A 22,769-nucleotide genomic window follows, 5' to 3' on the forward strand; every position below is an offset into this window, starting at 1 on the left:
ACTCCGGGTTTATCAACCATAGCATTGTGGCTTCAAGCAATGGATCGACATGGGGAGGCTGTCGTATGATGGGGGATGGATCCACGCAAACAACAGGCTGAGGAGCTTCAAAGGTAGGAGGAGGAATACCACCCCTAGGAGGATATTTTAAGGAGGAAGGAGGCCGAACTTCAAAAACGTGAGAAACTACTTGATAGGCGTTAAGGTCTCCTATGTTGCCAGTAAAAAGAGGCAGAGCAGCACATGAGAGAAGGGGAAAACATCCCTCCATGCAGTAGAATCCATGTTCTATCCCTGTCATTGTAATATTTACAACCATATACCATGAACTTTGTATTAATCGTATATGTTTACCTTTGCGAATCAAATTGATAGTTTCTACTCTACTCGCCCGATTAATCCACTTTTAAAAATATATCTAGAATGGATTCACAACAATTTAAAAAGAATTCAAAAATTACTATTTCATAATCATTCCTAGTTTTATTTAAAAAATAAATAAATTCAACTACCTGTCATCCGTTGGAAGAGCGACATTTACCTGTTACGCTTTCATTGGGCGACATGGCGACAGGTACCAAGGCTTGTCCACAGTGGCAGACCATGTAGACCTATCGTCCTTCCAACAGACGACATGAGTATATAATTGCAAAATTTAAAAACATGAGCATATATTTGCAGTTTTTTATTTAAAAATATAAAATAAAAAATCACTTGGCCTTTACAATGGATTGGGCCGAAAGTGTACATGTGGGCCGGTAGAATTTGTCAGCTATGATATTGCTATTCGGAGAGGTGGTCTTAATTTCTGTGGAAGATTTGTACAGGCCACCGCACGTACTATCCTTACCATGGAAATGTCTTAAGATTTAAACCGTCACCTACTACCTCAGCTTCCGACTCTCCAACACGAATGAATCTGTGAGTTGCTGAAGCCACTGTTAAAGCGTTACATACAACACCAGCCAGCCACACAGGCAACTGCCTTTTCCATATCGAGGTTACAGACTTGCAACATACAATCTGCTAATCTGGGCTGCACAGCCTTGTAAGTACACGTACTAGTTACAGAAAGAAGCAACACGATGAAACCTATTGTAAATTTTCACATCAAAACTCACCAGCTGTTCCTGAAAAAACAATGGGGAGCCGATAAGAGGCACGTCAACACACACACACACACACACGTACGCCCATGCACGCGCACGGTGGTCAAGAAGCAGCAGCATCGTCGGCAGCCTTGTCCTGCTGGTTCTCGCCGGCCTCGTCGACGGCCATGCCATCCGGTTCTCGCTCCCGCTCCACCGACACGACACGGCCCTCCTTGGACGTCCGCTCCTCGCTCTCCACCGGAGCCGGCGGGACCGTGGCCGTGCTGGAGCTGGCCCCTTGCTCTCCCGCCAGGCTCGTGATGCCGTTCTGCTTGACGTAGTTATCCAGGGGGCGGCTCGCGACTTCGAGGAGGCCCATCATGCTCATCGGCCGGGGCTGCGTGCCGTGCTGCTCCTGATCGTCACGGACGGACGGGTGGAAGTTGAGGTCAATATGCCCCTTGTTCACGTCGGCCACCTTGTCGAACATGGTCACGTCACTCTCTCGAGTGGTGTCCAGTGTCTGTGGCGATCTTGATAGGTTGCTCCCCTCGGGCTCGTCTCTGTTCATCCACGCGATCTTGCTCGTCTCGGCTTCCTCTCGCTCGGACTGCCGTTGCTTCTTCCTCATCATCAGTGTCTTGAAGCGGCGCCTGACCGTCATGCAGACGTTGCAGGTGCACGCAGGGTTGTGCTTCGGGCCTTTGCCGCTGGGTGGCTGGATGCACACAATGCATGTGCAGCCAGGCCGGTGCCGGGGGTGCTTCGTGGTTGCGGCGACTGAAGTGGTGCCCTGGTTTCCGACCTCACCAAATACCGCGGCTGTGGCCAAGGCATCAATGCCGGATGCGACCATTTCTGGGACAGTCAGCTTCAGACCGTAGCTGCACTTTCGCCTCCTCATTTCTACAGTAACAGTTAACTTGTTGATATTCAGTTCCATTATGATTTTGTAACTAGCAAAAGATACAGTATGACCTCTCTACAAACTGCTGATAAAGTTCACTTGTGCAAAAGATCACTAGAATATACGTGTCTCGCTTCCCCACTATTATCAATTTACAACAATGGTAGAAATTATATATTATGCACAAAGTTCCTTAAAAAAGGTCAGAGAGGCTATCCCAATGTCCTTCCTCACATGGCATGTCCTCGGCATCTTGTAATTTTGTTATCAGGGTCAGTGAATATATAGCGAAGCATACCTTCATACTGCTGCAGAACACTTTGCAACTCTTTTGGGGTCAACTCTTCAGGCGTGGAGCAGGAACAGCTGCAAATATGATACGATAGATAAAGTTCAAGTCACCGAGTTGAAAGCAAAGTATTGTGGAAATGGGGAAAATATTAATGATAAAAGTAACAAAAATGAGGCTAGAACAGTCTGGCTAGGGACAGCATTACATGCTAATACTAGTAAGTTTTTCAACATACAGACTTTATTGACAGATTCAACACAAGAGAGAAAATGATCAGACCATTTAAAATACAGGGATAAATCTAAAAAATCCAGGATAAAGTGTTCAATTACAAAGCAAAGGATTGTAGCAAAAATTCTTGATCAGCTAAGGCTGTGGATCAGCCAAGACCAGCTACGAACCAAAGGGATATGAATCATATAAGAACATTAAATCAGGCAAATCAAAAGAAGATTTTGGGAAAGAAGTCGAGCCTAAAAGTGTCAATCCAGTAAAAGCACTCTTTCTTATGCAATGCATTGTTGCACACCAAAGTGATAATCATACCAAGCATTCAGAATTTCAAGATTATCCAAAAGATAGATTTGATCACAGAGAATCCAACATATCAACAGAGAACACAAAATCAAAATAGCATTACCTTTTTGGGTCCCATGAATTATCGGCACAAGTCCATTTGGAGGCAACAATAACACTAAGAGGCAAACGGCGCCATTTTGAGCAATCATCACATTGAATCCATTGATCATGTTCCCTACAGATGCATAATCAGAAATTTGCAAAAACTAGCACACTAACACCAAGTATATAAACATGTTCATTCAGAGTAGAAACCCTTAAATTGTATGACAACTCTTTTACAGTTAAAGTTGATTGAATCCAGTCACCACTTTTCAATTGTTGTTCTTTTAATTCTCACCTCTTAAGGTGAAACTGTCATGTCTTTTACACGGAAGGTATACATGGACATGGTTAATATGTCAAACCCCAATATCTTCAGTAGCTAGAAGATAAAACTACGCTGGAACTACATGCATCTCACTCACTGAGGTTGATGAGGCAGAATCTTAGCACTCAAGGCATTTCCAATTGTTTATGTTATCGGAGAAGTCTCTAAAAGTATGTTATGAAAATGGCGACTCATCATGGCATTGTGGAATATAAAGACACTTATTTCAGAATTACCCAAAAGTAAGTTAGAGTAAGTCATATGATATCTTTGTCTAATGTATCTTACCCTGTTGCACGGATGGCGAAAATTGATCTCTTTGCAAAGACTGGGGGTTCCTGCATGTATGTAACACAGATTAGGTAGAGATAATTCAAGTCTTTTGCTGAGAATGAAGATCTGCCTTTTGTGTCAGCCAGAGAGGATGCTCCATAGTTCAGAACACAAAGAAAGAAATGAGTAGCAAGCTTACATCATATTCTTCAAATTCGTAATCCTCAATCATCACAACAGTTGGTTTTGCAGTGGGAGCAGGACGCAACAACTCTTGGGCCTCCTCCCAAGTAAGCTTTAGTTCTAAGGCATCTTCAGCATCCATTACGAGTCTCCTGCTTTTGGAACCAATATTGCGACTTCTTTTTTGTAAAAACTGCAAAGATCCCTCATCTGGCCTGCCGCCAAATTTATCTGTCTTAAGCCAACTAACATCCCCGTCAGCTGAGTTCATATGATGATCATATAGAGAGCTTGGATGGAGATCTGCGGCTCCCTTTATTGACTGAAGAAATCCGGAGTAACCACTTACTACTGCTAGGTTCTCATTTGTACTAGAAAAGAGTGTCTCACTGAGAAGGGAACCATTTGCAATAGCTGAAATCTGTGAGTCCTGTGTAAAAGTAATATACAAACATTAAGTGAAACTGGAGAAAGAAGATAAAAGGGAAAAAACAAGCACTTGCAATAACAACAGATTAGCAGCGAGATTGGTAGGAAAATCTAACTTACTGGCAAACTGACAGTATTTGTGGCCTTCCGGAAGCCCATAATAAGTTTTCCTCCAGGTTCTATCCGACTAAAAGTCACTGCAGAAAACAAGAACCATCAATAATTACAAAAGCCTTCCCAAAAAAATCACGATCAGAGAACAAGGTATACATGATGTAGTTTTGTCTACCATTTTAACATGTGCTGTAGCATGGAAACCCATGTGAGAAATGATAAGAAGCTATATAAAAATATATGTAGCATCTAAAACCAGACCTCAATCAAGAAAGAAGTGATGTGCATGATGCAAATAGTAGTGATGCTTACTATCATGTCCAAGGAAATGAGTTGTTAATCACCTGTATCGCCAGCTTGTAATTGCAAGGATTGTATGCATGGTGTAACACCCTCCAAGACATACATTCTGCTGTTATTATTTGGCCAGAACCTAAACTGAAACTGCCATTCTTTGCCTCTTGCATCTTGAATTGTCAAAGGACGACCTTCTGGTTGAGAAATTGGAGGGAAATATGCCTACATAAATCACCTCAAGAACTCAGATGACAGGAACAATGAAAAGAAAGCATAGTATAGCCCCAAGCAGCTCTCCCCACTAGGATTTTGTGATTGCATGCAAAAAATCATAACATTGAAAAGGTTTGACTTAATCATTCACACAAGAGTATCCATGGCCACATAGAAACCCAAGTAACATCAAATGCAAGTACCACAAACAATGGTGTTTCACCATTAGGATGCATATAGGTTGAACGATATGGACAAGATGCTATATCGATCAGTTTGTGTTAATATGTATGTAATGTAACAGGACCAGGGTTCCTTTTCTATACAGTCTATCATAAATGAACGATGCATATATACCTTATTGGTTAGAGAATAGTACCTTTGTTTCCCTAAGATCTAACATGGTTTCACAAGACTCAAAACTGAAATGACAATTAGAGGACGATGGTATGCTTCTGATCTTCCATCTTTATAAAAAAATATTATTTTGTAGGTAAACAATGTCAGCATACTAAAATTTGTGAAAAGTACCTCCGCACAGGCTTTTGGAAGAACAAGGCGCCCAATGCGGCCTGCATCACTTGCACTCAGAACCTTCTCAAACAACGGAACAATGGTGGAGTTCGAACTTCATGAAAAATTTAGTCAAGGAGGACAAAACAATATCATCCACAATAAACGGAATGTATGCAGCATATTATAGAAGTTTACCAGCCTAACTGAACTATTATGGAGCATGGTATTTACAAGTACTTAATGTTAATTATTAGTGTCACCAGAAAGTTGATACATTTGCAAAGGATACTCTCCAGATATTTGTTGCAGCTCTTGGTCCGTTATTCTTGGCCAATACCGAGGAAGTAATTGATTGCGGCCCCTTCCCTCAGCAGGTGGTCTCGCAACACGAAGATGTGGAAAAGCATCTTTTGTTGGATCAAAAACAGCACCTTCACCAACCCTTGGTGATCTGGTCAGAAAATGCCGAGCCCTTTGTGCATGCTGAAAGGGAGATAGCGTAGTGGCAAGTTCTCTTCCTTCAGTGATGGCTCTCGTTGGTGATAGCATAGGTCTTTCTACTGTTGAAGTAGCCTCCATCTTGTTTCCATTATTAGCAATACCCAAGCTCATGCTGAGACATGCCTCAGAAAGTGATTCATTTGGTGTGCTATTTGTAGTTGGATCTTTATTGTCATCTCTTCGAGCACATTGAGGAGACTCTAATGCACTTTGAGTCCTGGTTAAGAAAGGCATCCTTCCCATGTCCCCAATACTAAGGGTTGGATGTTCCCATTTAATCTGCCTAGAACCATTCTCTATCTCTTTCTGCCTCAAAGCGCTACTGCTTTGTCCAGCCTCTATGGTTTTCACCATGAACGGGTGATTGCTCTTATTTATAATAGCAATATCATCATTTCTGGAATCCACCATAAAGGAGGGTGGTTGCTCGAATTTTCTACCTGATAATAACTCGTCGCTTTTACCAAAAATTCGCAGATTATTTTGACATGGAAAAAGCTTTGGAACCATTTGACTGGAAGCCTGTAAAAAGTACAGTCATATTATTTGGAAAACAAAGGTGGATCATACGACAAAGGAACTTACAGATTGAGCTGCTGAATTTTTCATGCAAGTGACACATTGAACTCCTCCGCTGTCAAGTAGATCATAAGAGTTCTTCGAAGCAATACATCCACAATGGAGACGCTGAAATAGTAAAAAATTCATCAGAGTACTGTTGCAATACAGCTTAGCACAAGAAATTGGATACAAGTCGCGACCTGTATCATCACCTCACCTTCCCACAAAATGAGCAGTCTCTCCAGCCTGATTCCTTTTGGTGAAATATATCACAAAATACAAGCTGCTCATGTGCCAACCTAGGTGCACCAGAAACCATATAATCAAAATCAGAAACAGATCAACCTAGGAAACTAAACAGTAAAGCCTTCATGAGAAGAAAATTAATCAAGCAAAATGGTAACACCGGGCTAAAGTAACCTCCACTCCCGGAAGAGATGGATTCTTATTATTCAACTAAACATGCACTCCCCATCCTCAAATCCAAACTCGAGAAACACCCTGGCTGATGCTCAAAACCAGTTTATCATTAAAGCTAAACTTTCACTACCAAGCAGCAATTTTGATTCAATCATATAGCACATAGAGATTTGGCAAACACACACTTTTACTGTGCAGCGATTTGATCCAATCATCCCTGACATCAATCCGGTCAGAGCTCATTGAGGCAATTTCCGATGTGACCTGCACATTTGCTCATGTCACTGTACTTCAGATTTTCGGTGATACGCTGTAGAGCTCTTTGTAACTGGACGTTAACCGAAATCTCAAATGAGCTTGAACGTGGGCGAACTCTCCTCGATCTATTGCCACCAAATTGCTCTATCTAACTGATACCCACGCAAGCAGCAGTCGAGACTCGAGACACAACAGATTCAACGCAAATTTCTAAAATTTCTACACACTCCACCTCGCCTCGGCGCGGTTTCCGCACAAATCAGCCCACTTGGGCATCTTTAGTGGATTCACTGCAAAGAATCATCCACAAATCGCCGCACTTTTAAGGGGTAAAATTCTCCTTTTTTAAAAAAAAGGGGACAAAATGGCAAAGCATCAAAACGCAAAGAGAAGAAGAAGGCGGCATCAACTAATTCATCCATCCAACCACTCCATTCGGAACACACGAAGTCATGAACCCGACGCACGGCGCAAAGGACAAGCACAGTGGACAGAGGAGCCGTACCCGCACTTGTCGCAGAGCAGGGCGAAGCCGCCGGATCGCAGCGGCCACCCCTTCCTCCACTCCCCTCCCCCTCCCAGCGCGGCCGCCGTCACGCCGCAGGCCGCGTTCATGCACCCCTTCGCCGCCGCACCAACCACACCCGCCATGGCCGCCGGCCGCCGCGGCGAGCCCACTCACTCCTCTGATGAAACCTCACCTCACCTCACCTCATCACCCCCAGAGAGAAACGGGGAGAGAGGGATACACGCGCACACACACGCGCGCGCACACACACACACACAGGCGGTGGGGGAGGCGTAGTTTTCCGGCAGATGTGGAGGGAGCAACGACCGCTGCTGCAGGTTGCGGCCGATTGGTGCATGCGGACGCGGGGAAGGCAAGGAATACGAGATGGGAGAAGCCGTGGTAGCAGCAAACTAACCCCCTCCCCAGCTCCCCTCCTGAGCTGTTCTAGTTGTTAGCGACTAAAATATAGCAGTGCTCTGTGCTTGCTCACTCGCGGAGGAGAGAAGAGGAGGAGGTGGAGGAATTCTTTTTCCATGAAGAAAAAAAAAATGGCAGGAAAGCAGAGTAGAGACCACAGGCAGATAGCAAAGTGTCGGGGCCTTTTTTTGGGATGCACGCACGCACGACATGCTCTGCTCTGCTCTGCGGCCTTTTGTATTTCTTCCTGCTGCGCTGGCTGTTGAGAGATGAGCATGCATGAGCTAGTCTTGTGCTGTGTTGCTCCCCTCCACGACTTTGCCGGCCGGCCGGCCGGCCTGGACTGCAGGTGCCTGTGCCGCAGGCGTGGTACTTTGCTGTCTGCCGTGCCTGTAGCATCGTCATGGCCTGCCTGATTGATGGGGAAACAAAAAAGAAATCTGTGGATACAATGGAGGCGCCAATCAGTCTAGTACGGCTTCAAATTCTGCGGGTAGATCCCGCTCCGCAAAATACAAACATTGCTGAGCAGAGTTTTCTCAGTTTGCGTGTGTTATCCGGTAAGAAACCAAGATGTGGCGTGCCAATACACAGCAGCCAACAGCACGGTCCCTGCGCCGGCGCCATCGAAGCCGCCGGGCTCTGCTCCCACGTATCGTAACGTCGCCTTCAAGTGGGAACCCGAGCCGCGGGACTCGAGCCGGCCGCGCTGCGCTCCAGGCTTTTTTTTTGCCTATATTCAGAGGAATTATTGGGTGAATGGAAAATCGATCCAGTGCCAAACAAACAAACAAAAAGTGCAGCGCAGTTCGTCGTCAGCTGCTGCGGCCTCGTGTCGCGAGCGAGAGGGCGGTGAGGCCACCTCCGGGTGGGTGTGGCTCCGGCGACGTGGACACCGCAACCGGCGGCGGGGCCCTCGCTCTTCCTTTCCCGCCTTCACGTCGCGGTTTGCTTACGTCGTGCCCCCGGAAGTCTCGGCGTGAAGCTGCCCGCCCTGCCCTGCCCTGACCTGCGTTTGCGTGCGCTGCCGTCACTCGCCGGACCTATCCACACCCACCGGCTTCCGGGTCCCGCCGGAACGGTGCGCCGCGGGACCCACGAGCCATCGTCGGGCCACGAGGAGAGGTTACGTGCACCCGACATGCGTATCCATCGCGGACAATGACAGCTCGGGGCGTACGGGTCTCCGGGCCGGCGTGGAAGTGAGGTCACGAGGCGGCCGGCGTTGGTGGAACGAGTGGAGGGGGGAGGAATGATGAGCGGCGTTGAAGGGGACAGAGGAATGGACGAATATATTTCATTGTACTGCTCACTCGGCCTCGCTATTAGCTATAGCCTGCCTGCATTGCAGTAGGTCGTGTGCGTGTGAGAGACGCGGGAGGGCACGACGGAGGCCGCCGATTGGGCGCCGTGGCGGTTGCAGGGCATGCCGACGCCAGCGCTGCGTTGCTTTTGGAGCTCGGTCGGGCACGCCGGCACGGCCGCCGTCCGCATGGAAGGCCAAAAAAAGGGCACCGCGATGCTCTCTGCTTTCGGTTGTAACGACAACTGCGGGGGAAGGAGGTCGCCTGCGGTGGGCATCCTACGGCGACACAATAGCAAATTCCGGCCATCCATTCGCGAAAAAAAAAATTGCAGATCAAACGGCGTATAAATTTGCTACAGCACATCATGCGTTTCAGCCATCAGATCGATGTTGATTCGACGTGCTACTCCAACTACTTAAGTTGATGTGAGTAGCACCTACTCCCTCATTCTTTTTTGTTTTACGTCCTGAATCCGTACTGCGATTACAAGTGATGTCATGCATACATAGACATAACACTTTTATTATAGAGTCCACGAATAATACCATTGAAAATATTTGCCTGTGTAAATCGTGAGTATTTAGATCTGAACTTTGGTGGATGGAGTGTACCGTACGCCTCCATCATCCTACCAAGATGTGGTTCCCAACTATTAATATGTTAAACACTATCAAGATCAGCTATTTGTCTTTGTAAACACTTTCATACAAGTATAATTTTATGGGTATTTATTGATCAAAGTCACGTCTTAGAGGCCATAAAAAGTCAAGAATGTTAAATACAAAACATGTTTGGATATTCCTATACAGTAGATTTAATAATCATCATAAGGTAAATATATAAGATGTGTGTGCATATTACATGAAGTTCACCGTGTTGAGATGCAAATATAGGAATTTTCCTAATCACATGGTACAAGAGCTCTTCCTAAAGAAGTAACTGAGCTATAAAAAAATAAAAAAGATGTGCGCTCTTGCATACGTAGGCTTGAAAGCAAAGAGATAATTAATAATTAAAGAATTTACTAGAAATAAGGTATGTCTTAGAGATGAATATCTACTACACATGTGCCATTACTCCAATACGATAGGTTGTATTACCACCATAAAGTAAATAAACCATGTGTTGATATTACAAGCAGTTTAGCATATTCCACACGCAAACCTTCCTAGATTACGACATTCTCTAGATATTAAAAATAGCACAATTTGAAAAGGTTACCATCAAATACCATAACTAACTATATAAAAAGGAGGGGCTATGCCCAGGAGGAGGGGGAAAAGAGATAGAGTCAAAAGGCCTAAGATAAGTCAGTAGCCAATCAAGTAATACGAGGCAGGTCTAATTGGATAGAAGCAAAGATAATCTATTAAGATTAATAGTAGATTTAAGCTATGATTAGATTCATCTGACAATAATTTTAGTATTTAGAACACGTGAGAACTCGCTAAGATCTGTATAATTAGATCTAGACATATTCTTATTATAACTATCTTTTCATAAGATTAATCAAGATAAAATAGGATATAGGCCTATAAAATCTCGTGTCCTCTTCCATAAATATAGTTAATAACCAGTTATTTTTTTAAAATAAATATTTATATAATCGGTTTTATCAATCATCCACAAAGTAGTTAGCACCATAATGTAATTGATAAAATCTTGTACACCGACATACACAACAATCCTCATAATATGAAATAATCCTCAGTGGGTTGTTGGGAAATCTACGTCGGGATCTGGATTGGCGATGACAGTGTCTGGGAATCCGCCTTTCGGTGCGCGAGAGGTCGATCGAGTGTGTGAAAAGCACTTGTGTAAAACCAGACAAATGGTGTCGTGGTGGTGTGATGGTGTCTAATCCCAAATTGTCCATGGAAGAGGAAAAAATATTTTGTCCGCCAAAGCAAAGCTACTCCTACGCGTCCGATGGTCATTTGTTTCCAAGGGACGGGATCATGGTTAAACTGATTGGACATGTGTACTACGTATGAGTACGATTAGTCTAGTCTAGTGATCCAGTCCCGTACTTGTACCACAGAGCAAGAAAGAGTTACTACGGGGGCTCAAGGGCTTCTGCAGACAGTGACTTCAGGCGCTGAACGCGCAACAGCAGCCCTCCTAATCATCACCTGATGCTCTTACCGGATGATGCCCGTGCTAAGGAAGACCAACCACCACAGAACGACGCCTGATGCAAAATATACTGTTCCTTTTGTCTTGTCTTGTGATCTGGATGTTCTACCACTAGATTGTTTTCTGTGTGGTTTATGTTAGCTTGCTCTAGCTGGAGTTTTGAACTTCTTTAGCCATGCTTGGGCAGCTTGGCTACTCTACGCAGGCAAAGCGAATCCCAGGCATTGCAAATCTTACTGGTTGCGTTGGAGTGCCCCTGTGGCCCACCACTGAAGCACTGCTGGAGTGCTCCAATTGCGAGGATCATTTTGCCCATATCATTTCATACACGCATCATGGTTCTTGTCACATTTGGCCAGCCTCTTAACCTGTCAGAGCCGTAGCTCGCTAAACTATTGATGCAGCGATTCTAAATAGCAAATCTTACTGGAGCGATGACAAAACGGAGCAGAAAGTCTATCTTGTCACACAGTTAAAGGATGCAGATGCCTTTTGGGATAGTAGGCTCATGCTCTCTCTGGGCTCTTTTATTCAGGGCATCGAAACACTACGAGTCTGCCTGGTTGCGGCTCTAGTGGAGATGCCCGAGTAAAATAGCTGTCTGCTCAGGCATGAAAAGCTTGCCTGATCAAAAACTGTTTGGTGGAACAAAGAGAGGACTCAGGCGCGAGCGCGAGTGAGAGGCGTGAGCTAAGACGCTCGATTTCAGACGCCTGAGCCCGAGCTCGTTGCCCGAGTCCGGCAGCACATGAGGGCACCAATCAAACACTACTTAGGAGCTCTCAGAAAGGCTCAGGCCAGGCAAATTTGATAAGGGAAGCGACCAAACGAGCCTTACAAGTCTCAAGTCTGAACAACAACAGTATTTACAGGATGTTAACATTTACTGTGGAATGCAAAACACGACCGCAAGCTCAAGAGGTAACTAGAGCCCAATGAATTCTAACTGCAGTGAGAGATCCTAGTCTGCTCTGTAATTTTCAGGGGAAAAAAGAGAGGCTGTGCAACAGGCTATCCTGTCTTTTTGAATCATAGGCTATCAATATTCTGCGCACAAAGGGCAGCTCCAAGCCGATGTCTCTGCAGAGATGACTACCACCGATGCGATGTTAATAGGTCTTATGCTTGCTCCATGCTGTCTCAGATATCTGCGTGCTCGACGGGGCGCTGTTGATTCGGAGTTTCTTGGTTCTCCAGGGGCATGTACTGAGCCATAATCGCACGAATCTCTGAATCCATGTAACTCTGGAATGGCACGATAATAGGAAATTATGAGTCTGCTGTAAATTGCGTGCACGACATCTACAAAAGAACTAGCAATTTTGTGAGAGTTTGCAGGTCCGGATGGAGGAGTTGCTTTACCCGTAGCCTATATTTGTACACGGCATATGCTCCAACTCCAGCCAAGGCGAGGCCGAAGAAAATAACCCATAGGAAGCCCCAACCCACTGACGAAGTAGACTCTTTGCCTGCAGCATTAGGAAAACAAAAGCATCACTTTACTAGTACTGTTTGAAGTAAGATTGCACTTCTTTTCACATTAATTTTAGCGTAATGGAAATAAAGCTACTTCTGTTATCTAATATGGCAGAGAACAAAAAGTTGCAGTATTGAGGCCCAGACTGCAGATGTGCAGATAATTGAACCACAAGACTACAAAAAAAATTAGGCTAGACGACTCACTGATACAGGTGTCATGTTCTCTAATGTATAACATATTGTTTGCACCACAGCTGCACTCGTAGCTTCCCCATGTATTGTCACAAGCGCAATCCTTGCACTGGCAGAAAAGCTTCTCTTTGCATTCATCAATATCTGCAAGTGCCAAGCAGAAAGATTTTACACAAAAGCAATTACTTAATAAGCTCTATCGATTGCAAAACTCGGAGCCATCAATCAGTTTTCAACTAATAGCTTTTTCTTGGAGAAATTTATTAACAAAAATTGTCAGCGCAAGAACAAATACCAGCCTTGCAAGTTGCAATATATATATATATATATATATATATATATATATATATATATATATATATAGTTAAAAAAATCCGCATAGTTTTGAATATAAATTATGCTATTCTACAGTGATGCATGAGCGTATCATATTGACATGGAATAATATCTCCCACAAGGTTGCAGAAAATTTTCCGTAAGAGTGATACCTTCGCAACTGTTTATGCCATCACCCTTAAAACCTGGTGGGCATTTGCAGCCGTTAGCTTCTTCATTCTGTATAGTTCAAGAATTAGTTTTATACTTGAAACAGCAGGCACGAGCAAACTGCAAGCTAGAAGACTCTGAAAGAGGTTATCTTACTGAGCAGGCCGAAACAGTCTTCCCGTTCCTAGTTTCCTTCCAGCAGCCTCCGTTGTTGATTTGGCACCTACCGACACCAGAAGCTGCCAAAGGCAAGCTCATTAGAATAGTGAAAAAAAAGAAGTCCATGAGAGCACGGCCCTTATGGGACTAGATGCTGCCAACACAGCTTCAAGAAGTAAAATGCGAAAATATACCTTCACAGTGGGTGTACCCGTCACCAACGAACTTCACACCATTGACAATAGGGCATTCACAAACGCGACCACGGAAGGTATCCTAGAATATAACATCCAACAGATTAGAAATGTGCACACAGACAAGAACAATGATGAATAAGCTAAACGACAGTATTAGCATCCCCCCCAAGTAAAGTTGCAGCACCTTGCATGCAGTAACATTGGTAGCCTTGTCTAACCAGCAACCTCCATTGTTCTCCAAACATTCATTTGTCTCAATATCTAGAAAAGAGAGTAGCCACCCCACAAAAGAGGAATGCAGCATCAGAAGAAGTCCAGGTACATTTCTTTAACAGAAAGGGCAAAGATCACAAACCTTCTCGCAAGCAGACATCAGGTTCAGTTGTCTCCTCAAATCCCGAGCATACTGCTTTTAGAACAGCACTTTTTTCCAGCTTACCTAAAGGGAAGGTTAAAACGATAACATAAACATCATTGATTCTTCTTTAAAAAAAAACAGCATTGGCTGGAGCTATATAAGAAAATCTGTAAACTACGACACTGTCCGCACCTCTGTATTGTCTATTGTTGACGACAAGAGTAGGCAGTATAGTGACATCGCCTCGAGAACCACGGCCGATCTGAAGGATAGAAAGAATAAAGATCAGCCAGCCATGAACTAACGAAAATATATGAATGGACATCCCTAGACAATGAAAATATAATGGTTTATCGTACTTGAGCACCCTGTTCTGCTTTGAGGACTGGATTTTCTTCATCGGCTTCAGGATCTCCAACGCACTTATTGATTTTCTCAATTTCCAATCCTGTAAAAATGGCAGATGGATAAATGTCCTAGAAGTATGTCTTCATTTGTCGTATAATGAAGCAACCATCGATGTAAGCAGCAAAGAAACTCTCATGGATAAAGTTAACTAGACCCACCGAGTGACTTAATAACACCATTAGCACATTCGCGTGTGTATTTCTTCTCCTTCATTGGGCACCTAACTGCAAAGTCGTGCACATAATCCCACCACAACCACGGCTTCTGACTTTCATTGGCAACTTTGAACACACAAATTTGAATAAGGTTCTGAACCACAACATCTTTGCCATCATATCCAGTGTTGAAATCCTGCTCCGGATCTGGTGCGCAGTATCTCTCATGATTGATGCATTGTGATTTGCATTGTTTGCTCAGGACAAAAGCTTCTGGACAATACCACGTAATATAATGAGGAGTGAACTGGGTGTAACCCCTTTTCTCAAGCACGTGAGCTATTCCTCTGAAGCTCCTCACAAAATTCATTTGCATGTCGCATTTAGCACCGCATTCATCATTGCTGTTTGTCCAGAATTCATACTCCACACGCTCATCAGGATGGGGTAGAGATTCCCTCCAGTCCAGAAGGACATTAACCATATCTCCATTTTCCAGTGCTTTCCTAAGGTCATCCCCAAATCTCTTTGTTACAAGTGCTGAAGGAATAGTGATGTCCTCTATGTGCTCTTTGCCACTTGATTCTGGAGTATCCATTGTGATCAAAGGCTCCACTTTGCTGTCGGCAACAAGAACCGCTGCAGCTCCAGCATTTTGTGCATTCCATCCCTTGGTTGTGAAGTAGCAGTCTGCGTATCACAAAGGATTAAAGATCCCTTTTCATGTAATGATTATAAACAACTTGCCAGTGAGAAAGTTATCTAAGAAATAGAATAAGGAAGATGGGACCTAAATCCAAATGACACAATTATATATTTTCACAGCGCGTACTAATAGTGTATTGTCTCTTTCCTGAAAAATGATGAATTATGGACAGCTACTATATAAGAACTTCCTGGCTCCAGTCTAACCTAATGTTCAGACTAGGTCTCACTTAACTTGTTCGTGTATATAGTGGCGAAGCTAGATAGGGTGCACAACTTTAAGTTGGGCCATTCAGGCTTGGCTTTCTGGCCATGTGGGTGCATTGAAATGAGCCAAGAAGGATGCAATGTGGTGAATATAGGATGAACAACATTGAAATTTTCTTTAGGCCTGGGTGCATCTGCACCCCCTCCGTCCTATTTAGCTTCACCCATGCGCGTATATATATCTTATATACTAAAGGACCGGGGATCGACGAGCTCCAGTCCCTCTCCCTCATGTAGCTACTGTACCTGATGCGTGGGCCTGTCACCGTAGTATCACTGTATCAATACAGTGTATTACTGTACCAACGCTGTGTACCACTGTAGCTACTGTTCCCTTAGATATTTAAAAAACTAAAGAGATATTTATTCCATTCAAAAAAACAACACCATATATCACTCATTTATTCCATCATACAAGTGGTACCATAGAAACCCAATTCCTCCCTCTGAAAACTTCATTCGCCGACCAAAAAATCTTTGCGACCTCATTTTCTCAAATTAGAACTTATATTAATCATTACTGTGCAACCTGTTTCCCATGAAATAATAATTTTAGACAACAAATATGTATGTTGTGCTACTATTCAATTACATATGCATGTATTTTTTTCCCTCTACACCTCCATTTACATTGTAGTATGAATGGGCGTAACGAAGCGCGCCACTCTGCTGGTATTTACGCTATACAATGACCTATGTTCAGCTCCCGTATACAGCCTTACATCATCCTCCATGTACAATTTCAATTTTGATAATCGAGCCAAAGTAACGTTTCAGTAAGTCTTAGGGTCGAAAAAGGAAATAGGTACAACATCATCAGTTGTAGATTTTGACGACACAGCTCGCTCAAGACTTGTTGTATTGCAAGAAAGAGAAACATCTTCTGGAGCCACAACCAATCACCTCTTACATAATTCCAATCACCTCTTACATAACATCTTCTGGAGCCACAACCAATCCTTTCTCAAAACAGACTACTTGCTCAAAATTCCAATCACCTCTTACATAATTACGTCTGACAGTAACTGTTTTTAAACGAAATCTCACAGTACTGTTCACTGAAAGGAGCAGGAGGAACCAGGTGCAGCAAACAAGTGCTAATTGGGACCAAATACCAATAGCGAGTAACACAAATAGTACCAATTGGCGAATGGAAGGAAAGATCCAAAACTAACCATATATTTCCAACTAAAAATGTGAGAACTATTGATTTTTATGCAACTCTCTCTGATAATGGGACTTTTTGACAAAGTTTTGGGCCCCAAGATCATGACTTAAGATTTAATGGGTCATAATATAAAGGTACCTAAACCTCCAAGTTCGAAAACGCAGTTGGCGGATATATATCCAAAACGTGCACTCGTGCAGTATCATAAATTATTCATCTCGAGAAAGTACATGTAATGAACAAATAACCGCTCATTTAAAAATTGCCGAGTGGAATTTTGTTTCCTCTCGAGATTCCAAGAACCGAAGAACCCTCACCTCCGCGATCAACGAGCAGGAAGACGGGGAGGCCGCCGGGCTTGGGCTTGAAGGAGAGGCCGAAGTCGTCGAACGGCTTGCAGGCCTTCCTGTTGGCCTTGGGGTAGACGACCACCCCGTGCATGGTGCCCCCGTACTGCGGCATGCCGAAGTTGCCGATGGCGCACTCGTAGACGCCCCGGAGCGGCGCCGGGGACGTCACCCGCAGGCTGTTCTTCTCCACCACGAACCGCCCCGCCGCCTGCTCCCCCGCCGTGAGCGCCATCACCAGCAGCGCCCACCACCACGCCGGCAGCGGCAGCCTCCCCATCGATATATCCTTCCCGACAAAAACAACAGCAGAGGAACAAGAAGAAGAAGAAAAGAAACGGTTCTTGGATCGAGACACCGATCAAGGCGCGGCCTTTGCTTTCCGTGCGATTTGGGTCAGAGCCTGGGGGGTCTCTCTCGCGGCTTGGGTGGCTTGTTGGCAAGAAAGGCGAGGCTTTTGCGGGAGCCGAGAGCAACAGCGAAGGAACCTGCCCCGTCCCCGAAGGGTTTGATTTGACTGAGCCGGGAGCAGCGCAGCTGGTGAGTGGTGAGACGGATCTAGAGCGCAGGAGAGAGGGGTCGTCCTCGCGTGGGTTGCAACGCTTCCACGGCAGTTGCAGACTGCAAGCTTATTCGTGGAAGCAATTGCAGGTCTCTTCCTCGTTGGCTCTGCGCGGGTTTTTGTATCGGTGGCCGTGACGAGGAAAGGTTCCCGCCGGGTGAGATCATGCAGCGCAACGTCGTGTGATGTTACGTGGGGTTTCGGCGACCGCGGGCGCCTTTACTACGTCTACGTCGTCCGGCCGCGCGCGCTCTCTCCTCGGATCAACGGCTCGCCGTGAACGGGGTTTCTTTTTCTTGACGAGGGCCAGCCAATCGCTCCCAAGCAGCCAGGTCAGTCGACATCCGCAGCGACCAGTATCAATCGCTCCCAAGTGTCATTTCTTGCAGGGCTCGGCGCCTACGCGATAGCTATCCTCTTCATGTCCTTCTGAAACTGTCATGTTAGGCACAGTCTCTAATATATAAAATACTAGTGGTTCATGCATCACATCATCTCCTACTTCTTTCATTTCTAATAAAATTCTATAAAATTTGAATAATTTACATACTTTTGTTACTCATCATCATTCTCCAACCTCCTCATATCGTTACCGGCCGTAGATATATGACTCGTTTTACTAGCAAAAATAAAAAAATAGGAGTGAAATTAGCAGCTAATCTTCTCCTTTTTGATCTTATCTGAAATCAAACGCTCCTGATATTCATCGACGGTGCTCCCATAATACATCCACATCTCTATAAAATTGAGTGTATGATTGATGCTATTGTATCTAATATTTGTATTTTTTTTAACGTACAAGCACTTAGCTATTACATGCAAGTTTTACTTTTGTCTCGCTGCAATTCGGACCACGGGCTTCTGTTAATTTTGGTCTGTAAATATCTAGTAAAACTACAATATTGACAAATATCATTTTATATGCTCAATAATAAATAAAGATATTCGTAGATTTATGGTGGATAGACCAAGTTCAAAAGGACTCACTACCGCCCAAACCATCACTTAATTTTTAATCAAGGGAGTAGTTTGCCTCCGGTAATTCTACACCCCTCCAAGCACTACTACCGAAGCTAAACAAAGAAAGACACATTTGCGACTTCATTTGGTTAGTGTTGGTTTGCTGCACTTTTTGTCCATCTGCATTCATACAGAACAATTTTTTGCAAAATAGTAAATTTTGTAAAACTATAGATATTTTAATAAAATTATCATAAAATTACATATTTAAACAATAGTTTTTATAAAACTACAGATTTAGTATCAATTTTATCACAAAACTACAAATATTTTGACAAAATTATCACAAAACTACATATTTAATCAATAATTTCGCAAAACTACATATTTAAACAATAGTTTCGCAAAACTTCAGATTTAGTGTCGATTTTATAGCAAAACTACAGATATTAGTAAAATTATCATAAAACTACAGATTTAAATAACAATTTCACAAAATTACATATTTAGCGTTGATTTTATTGTAAAACTACAGATTGTAGAGGAGTATTGTAAAATTATTGCTTAAATCTGTAACTTTATATTTTGCGATAATTTTATCAAAGTATATGCAGTTTCATGAGCTTCCGGATAGTGTATTTCATAAACTGATAGTTGTTGTAAGACTGCAAACATGATCCGATCATCATGGTAATATGACTGAGAATAGCTCCTCTAAAATATGTAGTTTTACGATAAAATTGACACTAAATTTGTAGCTTTATGAAACTTTGTTTAACATGTAGTTTTGCAATAATTTTATCAAAATATCTATAGTTTTACGATAAAATCAGCACTAAATCTGTAATTTTGTAAAACTATTGCTTAAATCTGTAGTTTTGCGATAATTTTTTCAAATTATTTGTAGTTTTACAATAAAATCAACATTAAATCTATAGTTTTGTGAAACTATTATTTAAATCTATAGTTTAGAGATAATTTTGGTAAAGTATATGTAGTTTTCTAAAATTTACTGTTTACATACCTTGCAAAAGAGGTGAGACGCGCACCGTCCACTTCCATGTAGCCGCCAATCAAGACCTCCCCGTTTAACCAACGTCACTCTAAAGAAAAAACAAAATCTGGGCACGATAGCTGCACATCAGTCACCTATCTTACAGATATAATGGAATCGTTGAGCACCGTGCACCGATAAGGATATGAAACGAAACCAAGAGAAGATGCTATCCTTACATTATGTGATAAGATCTATGGATGATAATGACGAGAAAATGACATCACAATTCAACTGTTCAATATCGATGAGCTGGATATTGACGGGTCAATTTATATTGCAATAATCAGGCTCCCAAATATGAAAACATGCATCCTGGGCCAATAATTTTGAAAGATCAATACCATATAACACAGTTGAACACAAGACAGTTGCACTGTGATGAAAAAGAAGACACATGACCACTCCCCTCGCGAGGATTACATGCAAGAGGAACGCCTACATCTGAATAAAATTAAACAAGGAAACATGAGGGCCTTATATTATTTGCTGAGTTATCCAAGTTTTCTTCACTCAGAAATCATCCTCGAAAAAAGTGGTGTATCAAACTTGCAGCCTTTTATGCCTGGTGACTCATGCCTCTGGTTCCGGTTTCTCAAAGATAGTTTTCTTAATCCAGTCAAATGGCTGCAAAAGAAGTCAAAAGGATTTTCAGAATCTTGGAGAAATAGGCACTAAACCTACTAGTATGGTTCACAGCAAAATAGGCAGAAGAACATACATCAATGAAAGAAACTAAGATTTGTAACAAACACCGGAGATCAAGATACAGTACCTCTAATATAACTAATCAAGTAACTAAAGGAATGCGTGAAACAGAGTAACCCCAAATGGTTACATAACGAATGACATGTGTTCACCAAACTTCCTAATTGCGAGTTTCATAAAAGATACAGATGTCTCCAGAATTTTATCATGAGGGGCCACTATGGTGAGAGGAACAGAGTTAGATTCACCAAAAGGACAAAACCACGGACTTAAGGATTAAGCCAAAGGAAACACCACTTCCGCTACACAGTTAGGCTTCATTGTTATTGTCATTACAACCTTAGATGATCTATGGACCATAAAAAACTTGTACTATAAGGAGTACAGGTTTGAGAGTCACCAAATACTACTATCTCCATTCTCTTTTACTTGTCGTTTAGGACATCAACAAGGTCTCCAATAAGCACGTTTAATTATTACTTTTGACAACTACCTATTGGTAAAAGTAGATAAAAATTAGATGATGTCAAAGTATTTTTCATGATAAATTTACTACTATCATTTAAATGTGCCAAAACCTAATAGTTTTGTGTATATTAGTGATCAAAGTTTCTAAAATTTGACCGCACCTATTCTAGGACGACATCTATTTGAGAACAAAGGTAGTAGAAAACTATTGTTGGGACTCACAAGTACACTTTTAGGCAATTTAGGACACATTTAGTGTCTGAGTTAATAACAATATTAAATTATCAGAACTTAGTACAGGGAAGCATGTAGAGTGCAATGCAGAAGTAATGATGCTCCTAAAACTAATTGATTCGATGGAAGTATATTTTTTTCACTGAGAACAGAGGATCTTATTGCTCTAAAATTTGAACTCCCTTGATGCTTACAGAAGCTCCTCGGACAGGAGCATATAGGCACAGGATATGTATTGCAATAAAAAGAACCAGCAAGGGCGATGCAAATCAAGGCATCAGGCAGCAAAAACAACAGGATCAAGAGAATGCAAAATGATGCCACCACTTAGGTTAACTGTAATTTTGTGCTATCCATATGTGTTACAAAATTTAAGTGGCAAGTGTCCTAAGACAATCGGCATAGCAATTCGCCAATTCCAATAGATAAACTTGTGAGTTAGGTCATCACATAACCATGGGCTGCTCATCCCCGTTATATCCCTTATTCCTTAGATCCAGCGATCAAGTTTGACTACGCAATTAGCATCTAGATATTCTCTCTGAACCCCAAAATATCGTTTAATCGTCGCTCAGACCTCAGGCCACGGATCTTAGGACCGATCTAACACATCGCAGATTCAGACCAATAACGAGAACCAAAACGTCACAGATCCAATCCACAACAACCAAACCCTAACAACGACGCAGCAAAGGAATCCACGGATCAAGCGACAGCTGCGGAACTACCCAAGCAAAGGTAAAAAAACGGTGGAAGTTGAAGGCGGATAGGAGATACGAGCAGCCGATCGATCCTGACCTGGACGAGGTAGATGGCGGCGGTGCCGGCGAAGACGCCCCAGGTGGCTGCGGCGGCGATGTCAGTGGACTGGGGACGGCTGCGGGGCGAGAGGAAGCGGAAGAGGCCGGAGCTCGACGCCTGGAGAGCCATCGCCGCCGCTAATCGCGCTTCACCCTTCTCGTATCGTCGTCGTCTCTCTTTCTCGGTTCCCCTTTCTGTGGACGGCTGCAGGTGGGCCTACGAAAGACAAGGAAGAGCATGATTGGGAAGAATTTGGGAGGCCCATGAAATCGAACGGATCGCCTATCTATTGGGGCCCAACTGATCTAACTTAGGATTTTTTTTATTGTTTCTGTATTTTTAGTTTAAAAATTACAAAACTATGCGTCTATTTTTTATTTTTTGCAGAAATAAGCTCCTTCCCCTGTTCCGTGAGCGTATTCCTACTAAACGGGCGGGAGGTTTAACGTGGATACTAGCCTGGACAGAGCAAGGATAGCAGAGACATTTTCTACCTGTTGAATGGGCGAGAAGTAACTTCTACCTATCCATCAGGTAGGATGTGGCGCGCCCCGTAACACCAGTCTCCCACCCTTTCAATGGGCGGGATCGAGATTGGTGCAGCGAGTGAATGTAGATGCAATGTGCGTGCATGTTTCAAGGACCTGGCACAGACCACCCTAACTCGTAGGTAGAGGTTGTGGCCT

General features: G+C 43.3%; 2 protein-coding genes across 4 annotated transcripts; both read right to left on the reverse strand.

Moving 5' to 3' along the window:
* Window positions 1–912: 912 nt before the first annotated feature.
* LOC133891679 (B3 domain-containing protein Os07g0679700-like) lies at window positions 913–8,504 on the reverse strand. 3 transcript variants are annotated; one of them, XM_062332413.1, is made up of 12 exons: window positions 7,510–8,504; window positions 6,544–6,625; window positions 6,351–6,452; window positions 5,539–6,287; window positions 5,280–5,376; window positions 4,583–4,757; window positions 4,245–4,321; window positions 3,712–4,125; window positions 3,528–3,577; window positions 2,931–3,044; window positions 2,297–2,364; window positions 913–1,997 (listed from the first exon to the last, which is right to left on the reverse strand). In XM_062332413.1, exons 1-12 carry the CDS (start codon window positions 7,653–7,655, stop codon window positions 1,213–1,215), a joined length of 2,859 nt encoding a protein of 952 aa, XP_062188397.1. In that variant the 5' UTR covers window positions 7,656–8,504; the 3' UTR covers window positions 913–1,212. The 3 variants fall into 3 exon arrangements, with proteins under 3 accessions (XP_062188397.1, XP_062188398.1, XP_062188399.1); XM_062332414.1 differs by having other exon boundaries at window positions 5,554–6,287; window positions 7,510–8,499; XM_062332415.1 differs by lacking the exon at window positions 7,510–8,504 and having other exon boundaries at window positions 6,527–6,622.
* A 3,651-nt stretch (window positions 8,505–12,155) lies between these two features.
* On the reverse strand, window positions 12,156–18,280 carry LOC133890454 (vacuolar-sorting receptor 1-like). The gene is made up of 12 exons (XM_062330829.1): window positions 17,267–18,280; window positions 14,813–15,499; window positions 14,606–14,694; window positions 14,439–14,508; window positions 14,244–14,327; window positions 14,073–14,149; window positions 13,886–13,967; window positions 13,689–13,771; window positions 13,535–13,601; window positions 13,059–13,190; window positions 12,738–12,844; window positions 12,156–12,620 (listed from the first exon to the last, which is right to left on the reverse strand). Exons 1-12 carry the CDS (start codon window positions 17,574–17,576, stop codon window positions 12,516–12,518), a joined length of 1,893 nt encoding a protein of 630 aa, XP_062186813.1. The 5' UTR covers window positions 17,577–18,280; the 3' UTR covers window positions 12,156–12,515.
* Between the last annotated feature and the right edge of the window lie 4,489 nt (window positions 18,281–22,769).

This window comes from Phragmites australis, chromosome 14 (genome assembly GCF_958298935.1).
Source record: "Phragmites australis chromosome 14, lpPhrAust1.1, whole genome shotgun sequence".
Lineage (NCBI taxonomy): Eukaryota > Viridiplantae > Streptophyta > Magnoliopsida > Poales > Poaceae > Phragmites > Phragmites australis.

Excerpts from the sequence above, each read along its gene's own strand:
- LOC133891679 (XM_062332413.1), bottom strand. The coding sequence starts at position 7,655 with ATGGCGGGTGTGGTTGGTGCGGCGGCGAAGGGGTGCATGAACGCGGCC. Across the intron at positions 6,453-6,543 it reads ACTGCTCATTTTGTGGGAAG|CGTCTCCATTGTGGATGTAT; the intron begins GTGAGGTGATGA and ends TTACTATTTCAG. Across the intron at positions 6,288-6,350 it reads AAAATTCAGCAGCTCAATCT|GCTTCCAGTCAAATGGTTCC; the intron begins GTAAGTTCCTTT and ends TACTTTTTACAG.
- LOC133890454 (XM_062330829.1), bottom strand. The coding sequence starts at position 17,576 with ATGGGGAGGCTGCCGCTGCCGGCGTGGTGGTGGGCGCTGCTGGTGATG. Across the intron at positions 14,150-14,243 it reads TGATGTCTGCTTGCGAGAAG|ATATTGAGACAAATGAATGT; the intron begins GTTTGTGATCTT and ends TCTCTTTTCTAG. Across the intron at positions 13,602-13,688 it reads AGACTGTTTCGGCCTGCTCA|AATGAAGAAGCTAACGGCTG; the intron begins GTAAGATAACCT and ends TGAACTATACAG.